The sequence below is a fragment of the Mastacembelus armatus genome, chromosome 15 (genome assembly GCF_900324485.2).
Source record: "Mastacembelus armatus chromosome 15, fMasArm1.2, whole genome shotgun sequence".
Taxonomy (NCBI): Eukaryota; Metazoa; Chordata; class Actinopteri; order Synbranchiformes; family Mastacembelidae; genus Mastacembelus; species Mastacembelus armatus.
The window spans coordinates 14,281,630-14,297,456 of NC_046647.1; the positions used below are offsets into that span (position 1 = coordinate 14,281,630).

The window sequence follows — 15,827 nt, forward strand, 5'->3', positions numbered from 1 at the left end:
TTCTAGGCTTTTTGAAACATTAAAATGCTTGACTTGACTGTAGAGTAGCCATTCAGAGACATTAATCGGACAAGTCTTTTCACATGATAGTTTGAAGCATTCTGTTTTGACATGAAGTTATTGTGGTACAATCTGTTTTTCTACATTACAGGTGAAATCTGCCAATTTTTTGGATTATTGGTTTTAGCCATTTAATTTTCTGTAGATCAACTAAGTCACTCTTAAATTTGGCTGCATTGTAATTAAGAAAGTTAATTTCACTCTGGCCATCACCAGCAGTGACATTAATCTCTAGCTCTTCAATCCATTCATGATGAAGCCAGATGGCCATGTCTGCAAATTCCAAATGTATGTCAAGTGATTTGGACATTCTGAAAAATGGTCTGTGATGGATTTGACCTCTTACCCAAAGAAACATGACAACTCCATTTATGATTACCATTTACAAAAAATGTACACACTGCATGGCAAAGTAAGACTTCTTATGTGAGGTTGCACTCAGTTTTATCTTCTATCTCATAACGCCACTAACAGCATATTATCATTAAATACCTAATGAATCCATGTGATTTTAACTTTTTTTATTTTTACTTCAGCCTCTGTAGATCATTTCCTCTGGATGACACCACAGTGGTTAGGATGCAGACTATTAATACAGTGGAGACCCAAGTGCCTTTTCTGAAAGAGAGTTTCTTCACTACCACTTTCAAAGGCAGGAGGAAGAGCAGTGTTACAAACCTCCTCCGTAAACAACAGCACTCCCTCCTTAACCAACACCAGCAACAACAGTGCATTTTTGAGCATCAGCAGCTGCATCCTAAGCAATTTCTTCCCCCTTCAGTTGAAAATGGACAAGGGCAGCACACTGCAGAGCATCAGCGCCTTGCTCGCTCGACTAGCAGCCCGTTATGCAAGACAGCCGAGTGTGCAGGAGCAGATGGGGATAGAAAGGAGGGGCAAAAAGAGAGGAAGGATCAGAGCATGAGAGAGGCTGTGCTGGGGAGGGGGGTAGAGCGAGGAGGGAGCGGTAGCGAGCCCGCGGCTGTCAGTGCCAGTCTCCTCCTCCTTTCATCATCAGCATCAGTGGCACTGGGGGAGGCAGCATCATCCTCACAGCTGCCTCTAACTCTGGTGGGCAGACAGCAGGGATTAGACAGCTCTGAAAGGGCTCTGACCAACAGAGGACCAGCATCAGTAGCAGTCCAGGAAAAAGCCCAGCATGCCCAGCCTCGACCCCAGCAGCACGGCCTGTTAGCTAAGGGGGTCCGCCTGCTCAAGAACATGGGAAACCAGGAGACAAAGCAGAAGAAAGGAGGAGGAAGTGGTGGAGCAGCAGGGGATGTCTCCTGTGATGGTAATATTGATGAGAGGCAAGTGGACAAAAAATCTAAAAAGTCCCATAATAAGACAAGTAAAGGAGGAGAGCATAGGGGTAAGAAGAAATGCAAGTCAGAGTCAAAGAGTTCTGTCTTTTCTGGTATGAAGATCAAGAAGAGTTTATCCAAGACAAAAGGGTTGTCTAAAGATGACATGTTGGAAGATGGAAGGTCAGCACAATCTGGCAAAGCTGAGCTCAAGGCCGGGGGAGAGGCAAACCTGAGAGCCGATGAGATGGGCACACCATCAGATGTGGAGGCAGAGCCAAGGCTTTTGACTGGAGATAGTCACCACTCTATGCTGGATGAGACTGGCCGGAAGACAAGCTCGGGGTCGGATGCTGACCTCTACAGTTTTCACTCAGCAGCAGCTGAAAATGAAGACCTGCTCTCTGACATTCAGCAGGCGATAAGAGAGCAATGTGTAGCCGGTGACCGAGTACTGGAAATGGTGACTGGAGGGGTGGCCACTGAGGGAAACAGAGCCCCTGAGAAGGTAATGTCTCATCAGCTATTTAATCTAGATAGGGGTCTTTTCTGTCCATGTGTTGATAGTGAAAATGTAGCTGAAGAACTAAGCACTGCATATAAGAAATTTGAGAACGAAAGTCATGATCTACCCATATCAAGCAATTCATCAGGTCCAGGGTCCCTGAGTGACAGTGGGCCACCATCTTCAGCCCCAGACACAGACAGGAGTAGTGGTAGTCTTTTCCTAAAGACAAACAGCACATATAGCTTCCCTGACACTACAGCCACCACAACCTCATATGAGAGTGCTGAGGAGCCCCAGGATGGCCTGGAGAGCCCGGTTCTGCTCTCCCAGCACAGTCAAGGTAACCTGGCAGTAGAGAACAAAATCATGTGTGCACCATGTGTTTGCTCAAATCTTGTGGTGGCAGGAGCAGGGTCAATGGGCGCTCATAAAAGTGTGAGCAGCACAGACCTCTCTATGGAGATGGAAGAGGAAAAGGAAACTGGGAGGTGGGGCTTCCTGTCCCTGCAAAGGAGGAAGAGTAGTATGTCTGTTAGCCAATTAAAAACAGATAGCTCCTCAGTTTCAGCACCTAGACGGACGTCCTCTAGTTCCTCCTCCACTGTCAAACTCTACCCACCAGTCCACCCTTCCTATGTTAAGACCACCACCAGGCAGCTCAGCTCTCCAATTGGCTCACCCATTACCAGTCCCCATATTCCCAGGAAAACTGATGCCACCATTTCTTCTGTGGAGTCCAATGGGTCTCAGCCATTTGGGATACGTAAGCAGCGGTCTTGCTCCATTACTGGGCCCATAAGTGTGTCTGCAGACTGGTCCCCAGAGCTGGATGAGCTAAAAACGAGGGGCGGTGGAGTCAAAGTCCCCGAGCAGGAGACACCACAGAGGAGTTATACAGGTTCCGCTTACTGGACGCTGGGCTCTAGGAGAGCATGTTATGGATGGCAGACCTCCACAACTACACTACCCTACCTGGATGTCTTCTCTGGTGAGTATCATATGAACCAGATAACCAAACAGTTGCCACACAAATTTCAATGAGAACAAATATAGAAGACTATTAATAAAACATAAATTATGATTGGCATTATGATGCTAGTAGTAGTGGCTAGATGCTAGCACTAACTTTGAACTATAGATGTGACTAATTTGGTTTAAAAGAAAAAAAAAAAAAGTTGCTTGACTGCATGAAGCAGGAATCGCATTTTGACTTTTGAACCCACTGGATGATACAGGAATATGAGGCATATATTGAGTATAAACCAGGAGGTCTGTTCAAGAGGCAGTAATGAATGGAGAGGAAAAGAAGAGAGGATTAAGAATAAAGTCTTTCTGACTGTGTTGGTCTGCCTTACTTTCTTGATACCTTTTTACTTCCCCTGCCTGTGAACCTTAACTCACAAGATTTCAGCAAATCTTGCTCAAACAGGAGTTAAGTGTTTAATGCAACCCCTATCCACATTTGAGATTAGGTTATTATGCAACAGCATTGTCAAATAATGAGTTGCTTACTATTTTTAAATTCTAATGACTTACAAATTATCACATTATTCAAATTACCTCAGCGAAAATACCATATTTATAACTGAAAAGCACAGTAGCTCATGAAAACCAGGAACCATGATAACACAGTGTGGGTGTTTATTTATATATATATATATATATATATAAAAAAGTATTTTTAGAGGAAACACCTCCTTCTCATAAAACAATGCCACGCTGTCTTCCTCCCTGTTATGGTGCCTCATGAGCTCAGCTGCTCTCCACTGTCTGCACTTGTGCTCATAAATCAGAGGGCTGAATGACAACACTGCCATCCGCCCTGGGCAAAGCTCCGATTCTACTGATTTAGATACACACTCATACACACTGCACACTTGTTGATGCTAAACCCAAGTGACAGTTTATCTGCATGACAAAAATAAGTCACGATATGAGGTCCATTCCCATTTCATCAGGCAGGAAATAGAGGTACACTGTAATTCAAATTCCCGTTATTGTTAATATTTGGCCTTCCTGACATTTCATCTTTATAGGACATAGCCTCCTGTTGTAGTTTTGTGTCCTGGCTATTTAATCACTGTCACTCACTAATTCAGCACTGCATGTGATACCAATCAGCTAATCTAGTTTTCCAGGTCACTTTGGCCCTTAGCAGGGAGTGGAAAGACAAAAGTAAGAAAAAACTGATCAAACAACTGACAGCACATTGCTGGAGATTTAGAGCAAAATTCTGGATTAAATACTTATGTTTTCACTCTGATTTGAACCCATTACAAATATGTGTCTTGAAGATTCTGCCTTGGCCTGTAAATTATGTCAAAACACAAAACATCATTGGCCTTAATCAGTGTTTGTCAAACACAAAGCACTAAAGTCAATGTCCACAGGACCATGAGTCATGCGACTAGCGTCATTCATGTTGTGTTGTCTCCTGAATCACATGATTTTGGGGGGGGGGAAATCAAGCTAGTCAAACACATTTACCACGAACTACACAGTGTGTTGGATGTTCTGAACAGTGTTTTCTTATACATTATCAGTTGATGTCACAAAGTCAGTATCTTTCCAGTCCCTAATGATCACTGCTGCTCCTGCCATTATCAAGAAGTGTGATTCTTTATCAGACAGTGTCTGGAGTTTTGACATCTTGACAAATTTCTACAATGTTTTTTAGAGCTTGAATTTACTTTTTCCTTACTGTGGTTCTGTGATAAAGTATTTCTTCTTTGACTACTTACCAAAATAGTGTTTTTGGTTGTATTTAAATGTAGACTTAACAAGCCCTACAGCTACACCATGAGGTTAGACCATGTATTTTCTCTTTCTGATTTCTGAAGACACTTTTTTTTTTTTTTTTTTTTTCTAGCCACATTGTTCATCTATTATTTTGCAATGAAAATAATGCTTTGGGTGATATTTTTTTTTTTTAGATTAATAGTGCATAATCACTTGTATTTTTATTATCATTTAGTATTTATTCTTTGCAGTGCACAGTTAACATGGAAATAGTGTGAACAAAGTTGACACATGGAGGTGTTTAATTATCACATCTGAAACTGAGAGCTCTCTTCAACACTTTCATATATCTAAAAATAAAGAGCATAAAAATAAGTTCAGAATTTATCTCAATATGGTTTTCAACATAGGAAGTTTTTTTTTTTTTTTTCCTTTTTTTTTTTTTTTTTTTTTTTTATTCAGAACTTCATGCTTTTTCTCACTTCTGTTGTCAGGTCGCGCTTTATTGGACAGGCTGTGCATGCATCATGGAGATGGGTCTAGAGAGGAGGAGGCTAAAGAACTGTGTCACCGAATCTTGGTCCAGGGTCTGCTGCACCCCTTTAGTGGTAATGCTGCAGAACTCCATGGTGACAGCACGGTCTCAGTGGTCTTTAATGTAAGAACTTTCACTTCATTGTCTCATCCTTCTTGTTTTACTAAAATGACATGTGCCACCCTACATCAGCCTGGCCCAAAGCTGAGCTGACTTGCTGAGGTTTTGTCTACTATACAGACATTCTCAGATGCCATTCATTTTCTATTGTCGTGCAAGTTTTAGTGTTAAAAACAAAGGTCAAAAGCCAGTTACTGTAGCACCACAGTGACAAATGTGATTAAACATCACTAAATTGTGATACATACTTGAAGAATGTAGCACAAAGTGATTTGCAGTCAGCAACTGTCACTGAGTCATACAAAGCTTATACATTGTTTTTTTTTTTTGTTTGTTTTTTTTTTCTCCCGTTTCACCTGAGGCATTTCATTATCTGAAGAGCTGTGATGCATGTAGCCAGGGTTACTATATGGAGGTTTATTAAATGAATAGTTAATTCTCCATTCCAGTAATGCTTTTCTCAGGCTAGACCTAATCTTGTCACAATCCCATCTCTTTTATCATTAATTTTTACTCATGCTTGGAGTCTGATTGTACAGATGGCAGTTTCTAGCACTCCACTATTCGTTATGATGTATTATACATGGGCCCCAGAGAAGAAATTATACTGACTTTGGTGACCACCTTGACTTTTTATCTAATGCTGTCATCAGGTCAAAATTTTAATTTGTCCATTTCTTATGACTGAAACCTTGTAAATTCTTGATGTAATTATCGGCCTTTGCTGTGTTTTTTGTGCTAGTTATAACACATCTTTGAGCCTGCTAGCACGCTAACCTATGATGATGATGATCACAGTAAATATTAACAGATGAACATTGTCATTGTGAGCATGTTAGCATGCTGACATTTATATTCAGCTCAAAGCATTGCTGCTACTGTGTGGTCATATTTTCTGTTTTATACCAACATGCACAATGCAACCCACTGACAGACATGTATGGACTTAAACTGCACATACTCATGCACATAAAGTTTGCATGCTGCTGCAGAGAAGAACTACAGTAAAGGCACACACAGACGAGCGATATTAGTCAGCAGACCATACATGGTCTGAAGCAGTTGTATAGAAATCTTTCAACCAGCTTCTGTGGTACGTTACAATAGACCACAAATGCAGAGCACTTTATTTTTATGTACATTTCTGCCAACAGTCACAGTTGCATAAGATGTGAAATCGTTTATACCAAAATGACAGCTCGAGACACCATACATGTTCAGGCGTTTCTTTGCATGGCTCGATTAATGGCAGTCTCTCACACACTCAGCACTGTCACTACCAAATACACACACACACACACACACACAGCTGTGCTTGCATAGACCATCTGCTGACCATGTTATATAACAAATCCACGTGCCTTGGGCTCAGGCTGCTCTTCCCCAGCAAAAAGCTCACCATTTCAGGATTAGACAGAATCTCCAGGCTGTTTTTTTTTTTTTTTTTTGTCCCCACTCTCTTGGCTTGGCCTGGGATCCTGCATTATTCAGCTTGAACAAAAACAACCTTTCTGTTGCTATTGAGTACAGATCTGTGTCATTGCTTTCTATCTTACAGCTAATCTCCCTATTAAAATAAATCATCACAGTCTGTCTTTGCTTTGCTGAAACATTTTCACTTAAACCCCTTTAATCTCCCAGCCCTTTATATGCTTTTCCTTTTACAGTTAAATTCCATCTTGAAATTAATCACTAACTGGATCCGCTTTGTCTTCTTTATCCATCTTACTTTTCTATTATTTCATTATTTCTCATCTTCTATTTGTACTCCCCTTTGCTAGCTAAATATGGCATTGTCTCCAGTTTCATTGCTGCTTTTTTTTTTTTTTGCTGGAGTGAACAAATTTTTTTTTTTTTTTTCTGCATACTGTCTGAAATGAAATACTCCCTCACCGTCATTCTGTCCAGAAATGGAGTTTGTAATAAGAACTGTATAAATCAACTGTCATCCTGTTTTCGCTTGGCAGAGCATTACAGAATGGGGACACTGTATATTAGCAGATGGTAATGACTTACACCAGTCTTACATGCGTTGTACCCAGGTTTCTGAAAATGACTCATTTATACTTGCACATGATTTTTGCTTATGATTACCTTTATGCAAGTTAAGCAGTTTTGCTGAGTGTTATCTAACTGGCATTACAAAGTAGGGTAACATGTTAACTCCCTTATTGTACCTTTGCTGTAGGGACAGCAGGCACTCTTCCATATTTGCACAGATTTACTTTTGTGCTCTTTAGAGTCACTGAGCCTCGAGTCTGTTGTAGTATCAGATGTCTTTAGAGTCTATATTATATTTTTGTAATATACAAATTCAAATGCATTAATATCCAGGTTATAATTGTCTGATGTATTAAAGTGATTAAAACAGTACTATCTGAGAAACATGTACATGAAAAGCTACTTTTGTCCGAGGGCATATTACAGTTATACTGGTTAACTGGTAATTCTTTTTTCTTTTTTTTTTAAACACATAACAGAAACATTATGAAACCTTGTGTCAAAGAAAGTCTCTGGTTTTACAATATATCAGGGCGTCTTGGCATGAGCATTTCATACAAATATCCAAGTGGTCATGATGTGAATATTTCAGAAAGAGAACGAGGGGGAGAAGGAATGAAGAAGAAATTATTTGTGTGTTCTTAGGTTTTATCTCTTAGCATTGACCATTAGTAAGTCAAGTCCACTAATGCTTCCAAATCATTTGGTAATGTCGGGTGGGTTGGGTGTCATGTATTATGGTAGGTCAGGGGAGTTTCTATTGAACAAATACAGAGAGTACTATATACTACTATATAGTAGGTGCTAGGTCTTGGAGGGAGAAGCTAGTTTTAAACACAAACATTTGACCTTTCCATTACAGTATACGCACTTTCTTTTGTAAACTTTGTGTAGGAGGAGCAGCTGTACACCTGGGCCTCTGTAGGTCTGCCAGTGTCTTCTTACCTGTGGGAACACTATGGGGGGCGAAGCACCAGCAGAGTACAGAGCTGGAGATCCTCTTTGAATCAGTCAACAGCCAAGTCACCAGGAACTTTACAGTTTCAGGTTGGTTGCTTTCATCTATAACTTCAAACACTCTTTTAGCTGTACTTGCTTTGAGTTATGTTATGATTTAATACCAACATCTTGTCCTGCTTCACTTTAAGAGACAACTCTATTTGTCAAACTGTACAGATTACATTCAGTGGATTGCCAGACACTCATTTTCCTTTTCCTTGAATTAGTGCTTTGTTTATGTACAAGGTTTTGTACCAAATGATTTTAAAATTGTAGCTTTGGTAAGAAACAAAGGGATTTTGATTATCACATATTTTGCCATTAAAATCTATTTTGTCCCTATATGATTATTGTGCATTGACGTAAGGGCAGTTTTGCATGTTTTGTGTGACCTGTCAAAGTGGTGAGGAGTACAGTCAATCCCGTTGCTTTGCATCAACTGTAAATAATTTTTTGTCCACCAGAGGTCAGCCTTGTCTTGGAAGACTTGTTAGATTGTCATAGTGAACCTTCCTAGAAGAGTCCATAAATTAGAAAGGCCACACTCACTGAACATTCTCCTTATAATTCAACGATGTGACCACAACTGGGGAATGTGTTCTAGCAGACACAGACCCTCCCCATGTGAGGCCCAATGAGACTCGCTGTCTCTGGGGTCAAATCTCTCAGTATCCCCTCATCCCTGCTCTAACCAGTCTGGAGCCAGAGGTCTGATGAAGTCTAGACATAATGGACTTTCTTGACCCATATTTAGCTCATAGCTCTGTCACAAAGCTCCCGCAGTTGTGGGTGTTTTGTTTTTTATGAAGCTTAATTTATTAAATGATAATACATTCAAGATTCAGAAAATATTATGCCTACTTTTCAACACAAAGCACAAACTTGTGGTTTTTAATTTCCCCAGGGTCCATTTGTGAATTCTAATGTTGAATTACATTTTTCTGACAGACGGACAACAGCAGGCTGAAGGCAGGTCAGTCCTCCTCAGAGGATGAAAGTTCTCTCATCCGTCAGCTGGAGAAGACCATCAATGACCTGCGGATTAAGATTGCTGTGTTGCAGGGCCAGCAGGTTTCCTTGGCAAAGGGCAGTGGGGATAATGCAGGATCTCTGGGTGATGCCCACAACAAGGCTTCACAGATAAAAGGTGAAAGATTGGAAAAGATGAGCCAGGAGGTGTCTGTCCAGACCTCACCTGTGGAGGAGTGGTTCAAGTTGGAGGTGCCTTTCAACAGAGGATCAGACAGCGTGTCATCCTCTGTTTTATTCTCCATCCCCTTATCTACACAGAGCCCTGTCTGCTCGTGCCAGCAGAGCAGCACCCGTACAGCTTCTCTGCCACCACCTACACCTCCACTCTCCGTTTCTCCCTCTGGAAGTATACCTCCACCTCCACCATCATTACCAGGGGTGGTTGCTCCTCCACCTCCCCTCTCCTTTTCTCCCTCTGGAAGTATACCTCCACCATCATTATCAGGGGTGGTTGCTCCTCCACCTCCACCTCCCTTACCTGGGCTTGGATCTAATCTACCAGCTCTTTCCTCTCCCCCTCCTCCCCCGCCTGGTTTCGGACCTCCACCCCCTCCTCCCCCGCCTGGTTTCGGACCTCCACCCCCTCCTCCCCCGCCTGGTTTCGGACCTCCACCCCCTCCTCCTCCACTACCAGGTATGGGCCCCCCTCCACCACCCCCTCTGCCTGGAATGGGTCCCCCACCACCACCCCCAGGGTTTGGGCCTCCACCAGGCCCCATGCCCTCCATGATGGTCCAGGAAGCTGCCCCTGCCAAGGCTGTGATAGAGCCCCCCAAGCCAATGAAGCCGCTTTACTGGACACGCATACAGCTGCATGCTAAAAAGTAAGGATATGCTGAATGAATGAAGATAGCCATGGATCATTTGCACAAAGGTATTCTCTGAACAGTAGAGAATTGGGAGGAAGCTTGTTCACTTAAGATAAAGATCAGCCACATGCTGTGAAGGCAATAGAGATGCTAACCTTGCGGAAAATGAAAGTGATGAAGTCCAGGCATTGTGGTCAGGAGTGGACTGACTTGAACCAGGTTTTCTTCCCTTAATAAGGCTTGGAAAATTGTAGATGAATAAACATTTAGAAATAGATGATTTACTTGCAAGTGAGGAACCTGATACTGAATTCTAAATGTAATTTGTTGACTGATGGATTTGACAAGTGTATAACATACAGATGTTTACTCTGTACATTATTAAAAATGAGTTTTCATAAGAGTAGAACACAATGTGGAAATGTAAATATAATAATATTATACACTATAAAAACAATATATGGCATATTAAAGTTTGCTTACTTGCACTGTAAATAATTCCTCTTTTCTCTTTAGACACATTGGCGCATTGGTGTGGGAAAAAATTGAGGAACCTACTGTGAACTTTGAAGAATTTGTAGAACTTTTCTCTAAAAGTGCCGTTAAAGAGAAGAAAAAGCCAATTTCCGACACAATCAGCAAGTCCAAGGCCAAGCAGGTACATTGTTGTGTGTGTTCCGTGTGTGTGTGTGTGTGTGGGGGGGGGGGGGGGGTCAGGGCTTCTCCCATCTTCACTCTCACTGGTCTTATACCCCATTCTATCCCATTTCTCTTCGCTGTCGCTCTCCGAGTTGCTTTGAGTGACAGGAAGAACTGCTACAGCCAGACAGTTATTATGTGGTGTGAGCTCTGGCTCCCACCCGACTCTCCCGTGACCATCCAGTGGCACCAAGCCAGTGTTTCGCGTGCGGTGAGGAAACCTCGCGACGATGATGACTGTTGAGAGAATTGGAGAGAGGCAAAAGGGAGGGAGGGATAAGCCTGGGAGCTATATTTCATGATGTGGTTCCTCCCATTGTGCTTTCTGTATAACTTACTTTAACAGTCAGACCGTTCCCCCAATGCCCTTTATGTCACTACATCAATCAACAAGTGAAAAATGTGATCTACATTTTTAAGTTGCTTTAGTCCAGGTTTTCATGTTAATATACTCTTCACGCAGTTATGTGTCTAAATCACAGATACTTTTGGACCAGGGAGGATCGTTACACCCCTCTGATCGAGAGCTGGTGGAATCATCCAGTATTTTTTCCTGAGATGAAATGTGGATCTCAGTCGTGAACATTAGTGGGAAATTTTCTTAGTTTATGAGAAGTGCTGGATTGAAATTTAACACCAAAATATAAAACCTTCTCCAAAAAAGGTTCCAGTTCAATTAAAGTTTGAGTCGAGAGAAATGGTATTACCCTCAACATAATAAAAATAATAGTAATGTAGGTCTAATTGAGTGGTTTTCTGTAGCCACTTTACATAACGCTTTTTCAAAATTTCCAATTCTGTATTTGCCTTTGCCTCATCATCCTTCCCAGAACAGTTGATGGACCTTGGTTTACTGGTTTACTTTCCAGTGGGGCTTATTATTGCATTTATTTTGCCTCTGGCTTTGATATTTGTTGCTTTAAGAAAGCAGTACAAGTCTGAAACCAGCCCAGTGGACTGTAAACCAAGATGAAGGGGCCTGCCAACATTGTTCTGTCAAGCCTGTCAGGCATTACCGAAGTTCCTGTGTTGCTGCCTCTGCAAGATAGGATAGGCACTATATATGACTAAAAGGTGGTGAGGAATGTATTTGAGCTACAGCTGAAATCTGTCAAGGTAAATGAACAAATATGCAGGTTTGTCAGAGAGATAAGGGGCAAAAATCATATCTGAGCCATAGCCTTTTTAGTGTTTATTGGCTTCATCTGTTAATGGGTTCACTTGAGTGTAACATTTCCGAAATGTCCTGTGCTTTGGAGAGTTATATCTTCTTCAAGCTGTAAATAGTCCTATTTAAGGAATTCCTTTTTTATGGGGAATATGAAAATACTAGGAAGTAACTTGCATCTGCAGTAGCTATGTCTTAGTTGTTTTAGTCCCTCCAGTATCTTATCATCCTTCATAAGTCTGTCTGAATGACACATTTTGATGTATTCTTTAATATGTGATACCAAGACTCTCTAAAAAGTCATTATTTTCCCAAAACCAGTCATCAATACCACCTCATTCTATACTTCCCTTTGCTGTTTTACTACAGTATTATTGTTTCGTCTTTTAGGTACAACAAAAATGTGACTATTGTACAGAAGTAGTCAGGAATGTTGCTTTAACCTGAGTAAATCTGTTTCCAGTTGAGAACAAAAGTCAAGAGTGATTGAAGTTTGCTGTTCACAAGCACGTCACACCTTCTGCAACGCCTTTTCAAATAAAACGTAAAAATAGCAACCAAGTATTTGGACACATTTTGAGAATTTGATCATTTCTTTCATATCTGAGAAACCAATAAAAGGAATTTGTCTGTACAGAGTTACAACATCAAATTTACATGTAGTACTGTTGGTTTGATCTATTAAAGGACACATTGCAATGAGGCTGGAAACAACCAGAGTGAATGTGAGTGAAAAAAGCCTCGTCTTAAAGTGATATTCTGATTGATGGAGATCTAAATAAGTTGGTCACCACATCATAAAGCAGCTCAGCCTGTGGTTGTATTGCTATATTGTTAGAGACAAGAAACAAATTGAGCTGCGTGTGGGTAAATTTTACTTGATCATCACTGCATGATATTGTTGTGGATGTTCTCCAGCACAACAACGCTGCTGTAGATACTGAAGTCAATAACAGCACAATAGGAACATAAGTAGAACTGTGCCTGTAGCCAACCAGCTCATTTCCAGCTTATAAGGACCAGGGCCCAGGCTTCAAGACAATCGATCACATCTCTTACTGCTTGCAGCTCTTACCATCTGGCTGTGTGTTGTGAGTTCATTGGTTTTCATGAGAGGAGACAAGCATCCTCTTCAGACCTACCACTAGAGAGCAGCTTTGACGTCAGTACTCGGCCAGTAGGCCTCTGCTGACATAAGTATTATATATGAAGAAATACTACAGTCATCCCAGGTCAACAATTGACCCTGCTATGTGTCTGCAGAAAGGTTTAAGTGAAAACTTTCTTACAGTATTATCTGCTGGCCATTTTATACACTTGGGCAGTGGCACAGTGAATACAAAGCTAGATTATGTGATGTCATTTTTTTTTTTTGGAGATTCAATGTCTGGTACTGTGCTTGCCTGCCCCAACTTATTTTCTTGGAACACAGGATATGTGGAACGATATATCCCATGATGCTTTAGGAGATGTCATTAATAATGATGTCAAAGAATTGGTTAGCTCTCACGTTAAGCCACTTTATGTTTACCCTAAATTATTTAAGCCTTGCTAAATGTTGCCAAATTAACTATTAACTGTACCCATGAATTTCAGTGCCTATTTTGAGAGTGAGGAGAACTACGACATCTCTGATTATTGTATTGTTTTGCTTGATCCCAAAGTTAAATGATTTGTGCAGCTCAGCTCCTTGATGTACTGAAATGTTTGTTTGTTGTAAATGTTTGTCAGAAAATTACTCTCAATAACTAAAGTGGTTCATAGATTTTAGATAGCTAAAATACTAAAGTATATAATATATACTTAATATAATCAAGTTGTATAATAGGGAGTGACCCAGTGACATATCTCGAATGGCCTGTCCCCTCGAAGCTGTGGTTGAGCCTGGAAAACCGAGACAGTCGGGGCCTGGTGATATAACTTCCTGTGTGTTTGAGAGGTCTGTGGTCGTTGTGATCTGGTTTAGATGGAAGCGCTCTGTCTGGATCACAGTAGGCTACGGGTTTCCTGTCCTGTCCCTTCACCGCTTTGCTACCCAGCACACTCTTCTGCTTACTCAGGCGAGCTGTGGTTCGTAATGGCCCCCTTGAATGCAGTTTATCACCCATAATAACACTGGCTTGATATTCAACTCCTGGCTGGCTGACAAGTGGAAGCTATTATTTGGCAAAATTTTTGTTAATAATGCAACTATAGAACAGTTTAGATCCATAGGATAAGGCTTATTTTCTCTTTTAAAAATATATCTGCGTTTGTGCAACTCCACAAATTATAATGCAAAATTTTATTTTATTTTTTTTTAAATGTGTGTCGGTGAAAATGTCAGCTTTTGTATCTGTGTGTATTGGGATATGGAATATTATGATCCTTGTTTTCTCTGGCCTGGTATAACCATACTACTCCCATCTCTTTGTAACATCTACTTTCAGGTGGTGAAGCTTTTGAGCAACAAGCGTTCACAGGCTGTGGGTATTCTCATGTCCAGTATTCATCTTGATATGAAGGATATCCAGAATGGTAAGTGTTAATTGCGTATGAACATATTACTAAGCAAAGCCATCATGAACACATCACTGTAATGGCCAGCGTTGGTAGATTTAATAGTGAATTTAGTCCTTTCCTGTTTTCCAGCAGTTTCCAAAACATACCTACTCTGTATGAAATGCAAGCCAGATGCACTTCCACTGAATGAACTGGTTGCTTGGCTAATGTGGCAATAATTTCTGAATTGAGTGAATGGCACTTTACATACACATAGCAATGGAAGTGCACAATAACATCCCCCAGTAAAACTATACCATCTTATGAAACAATTTCTCTTAAAATAATTTAAATGTAACCCACTGTATTGCTTTTTTTTTATTTTTTTGAGAGCTGTTGGGTCATAAAACTGATATCAACCTCCCTGTAACTTTATCACAAGGCATCTGAAGTGTGTTTACTTGCTTTTATTTATTCTTCTGCTTTGCCTCTCATTTTATATGATCTTTCATCCCATTTCACACCCACATAATGCTTCCTAGCTCCCTTTCTGATGAGGCATCAGCATCACGTCTAAACGGCTTTGTTAAGGTTTTTATTTTTGTTTAGTTTATTCATTCAGGAGATGTTGATGGGAACAGACTGTCTTCCTGATTTAGTTACTCTCTGATTGCTCTCCAGTCTTTGCTCTTCCAAATGTCTAAACACGCTACATCAGGATTCCAACCTAGAGTCTGTATTAGGGCTTCATCTTTAGCTGAATATCTAGAAGCTCTTTTAGTTACATCAAATCAACTGTATGATGAAAGCATGGTCGGTACATACCATAAAATTACTCTGTGGGGCTGTTTCATCTGCAGTGTCTTTATAGCATCTTGTAAACTGAGTTTTCACTCTTCACTTTCTTTTATGTTGGTCTTTGGTGCATCCATCTCAGGTCAGAGTGGGAGGGCAAGTGAGGGCCACTCTCATCAGCACTGTCATTCATCTCATATGTTAGGACAGTTTTAGCTATAGTACATAATTAGTGCTGATTGGAAATGTCAGTATATCATGTGGAGTAAGCTCTTACGTTCTGCAAAGTTCTTAATATTATGTACTTGTGAAACAATGTGACGTGTTCTTCTTTGCACCAACACAATAAGCCCCAGAAAGTAGTAGACAAAGTAGTTGTTTACTTCGTCACACATTTTAGTTAAATGATTATTAGACATGACTAATTATAGACATAAAATATTCATTATTTCACAAAGAGAAAAGGGCCATATATATCAACAGTGTTATTGTTTTTCTTTTCCTGGAATGATCTCATGTTCCCCTGCGCCATTAGAGGTTTAGGATGATTCAAGAATCAAAGAACCATTAGTTTACA

The 15,827-nt window shown here is 40.7% G+C and overlaps 1 protein-coding gene across 1 annotated transcript in view; it reads left to right on the forward strand.

Moving 5' to 3' along the window:
- fmn2a (formin 2a) overlaps positions 1–15,827 on the forward strand; it is a 33,076-nt gene that overhangs the window by 333 nt on the left and 16,916 nt on the right. Inside the window, exons 2-7 of the mRNA XM_026309609.1 lie at positions 597–2,860; positions 5,106–5,269; positions 8,162–8,314; positions 9,215–10,122; positions 10,624–10,765; positions 14,404–14,491. Of these exons, the coding sequence (XP_026165394.1) occupies positions 640–2,860; positions 5,106–5,269; positions 8,162–8,314; positions 9,215–10,122; positions 10,624–10,765; positions 14,404–14,491 (3,676 nt within the window). The 5' untranslated portion in view covers positions 597–639. The remainder of the gene's footprint in view (positions 1–596; positions 2,861–5,105; positions 5,270–8,161; positions 8,315–9,214; positions 10,123–10,623; positions 10,766–14,403; positions 14,492–15,827) is intronic.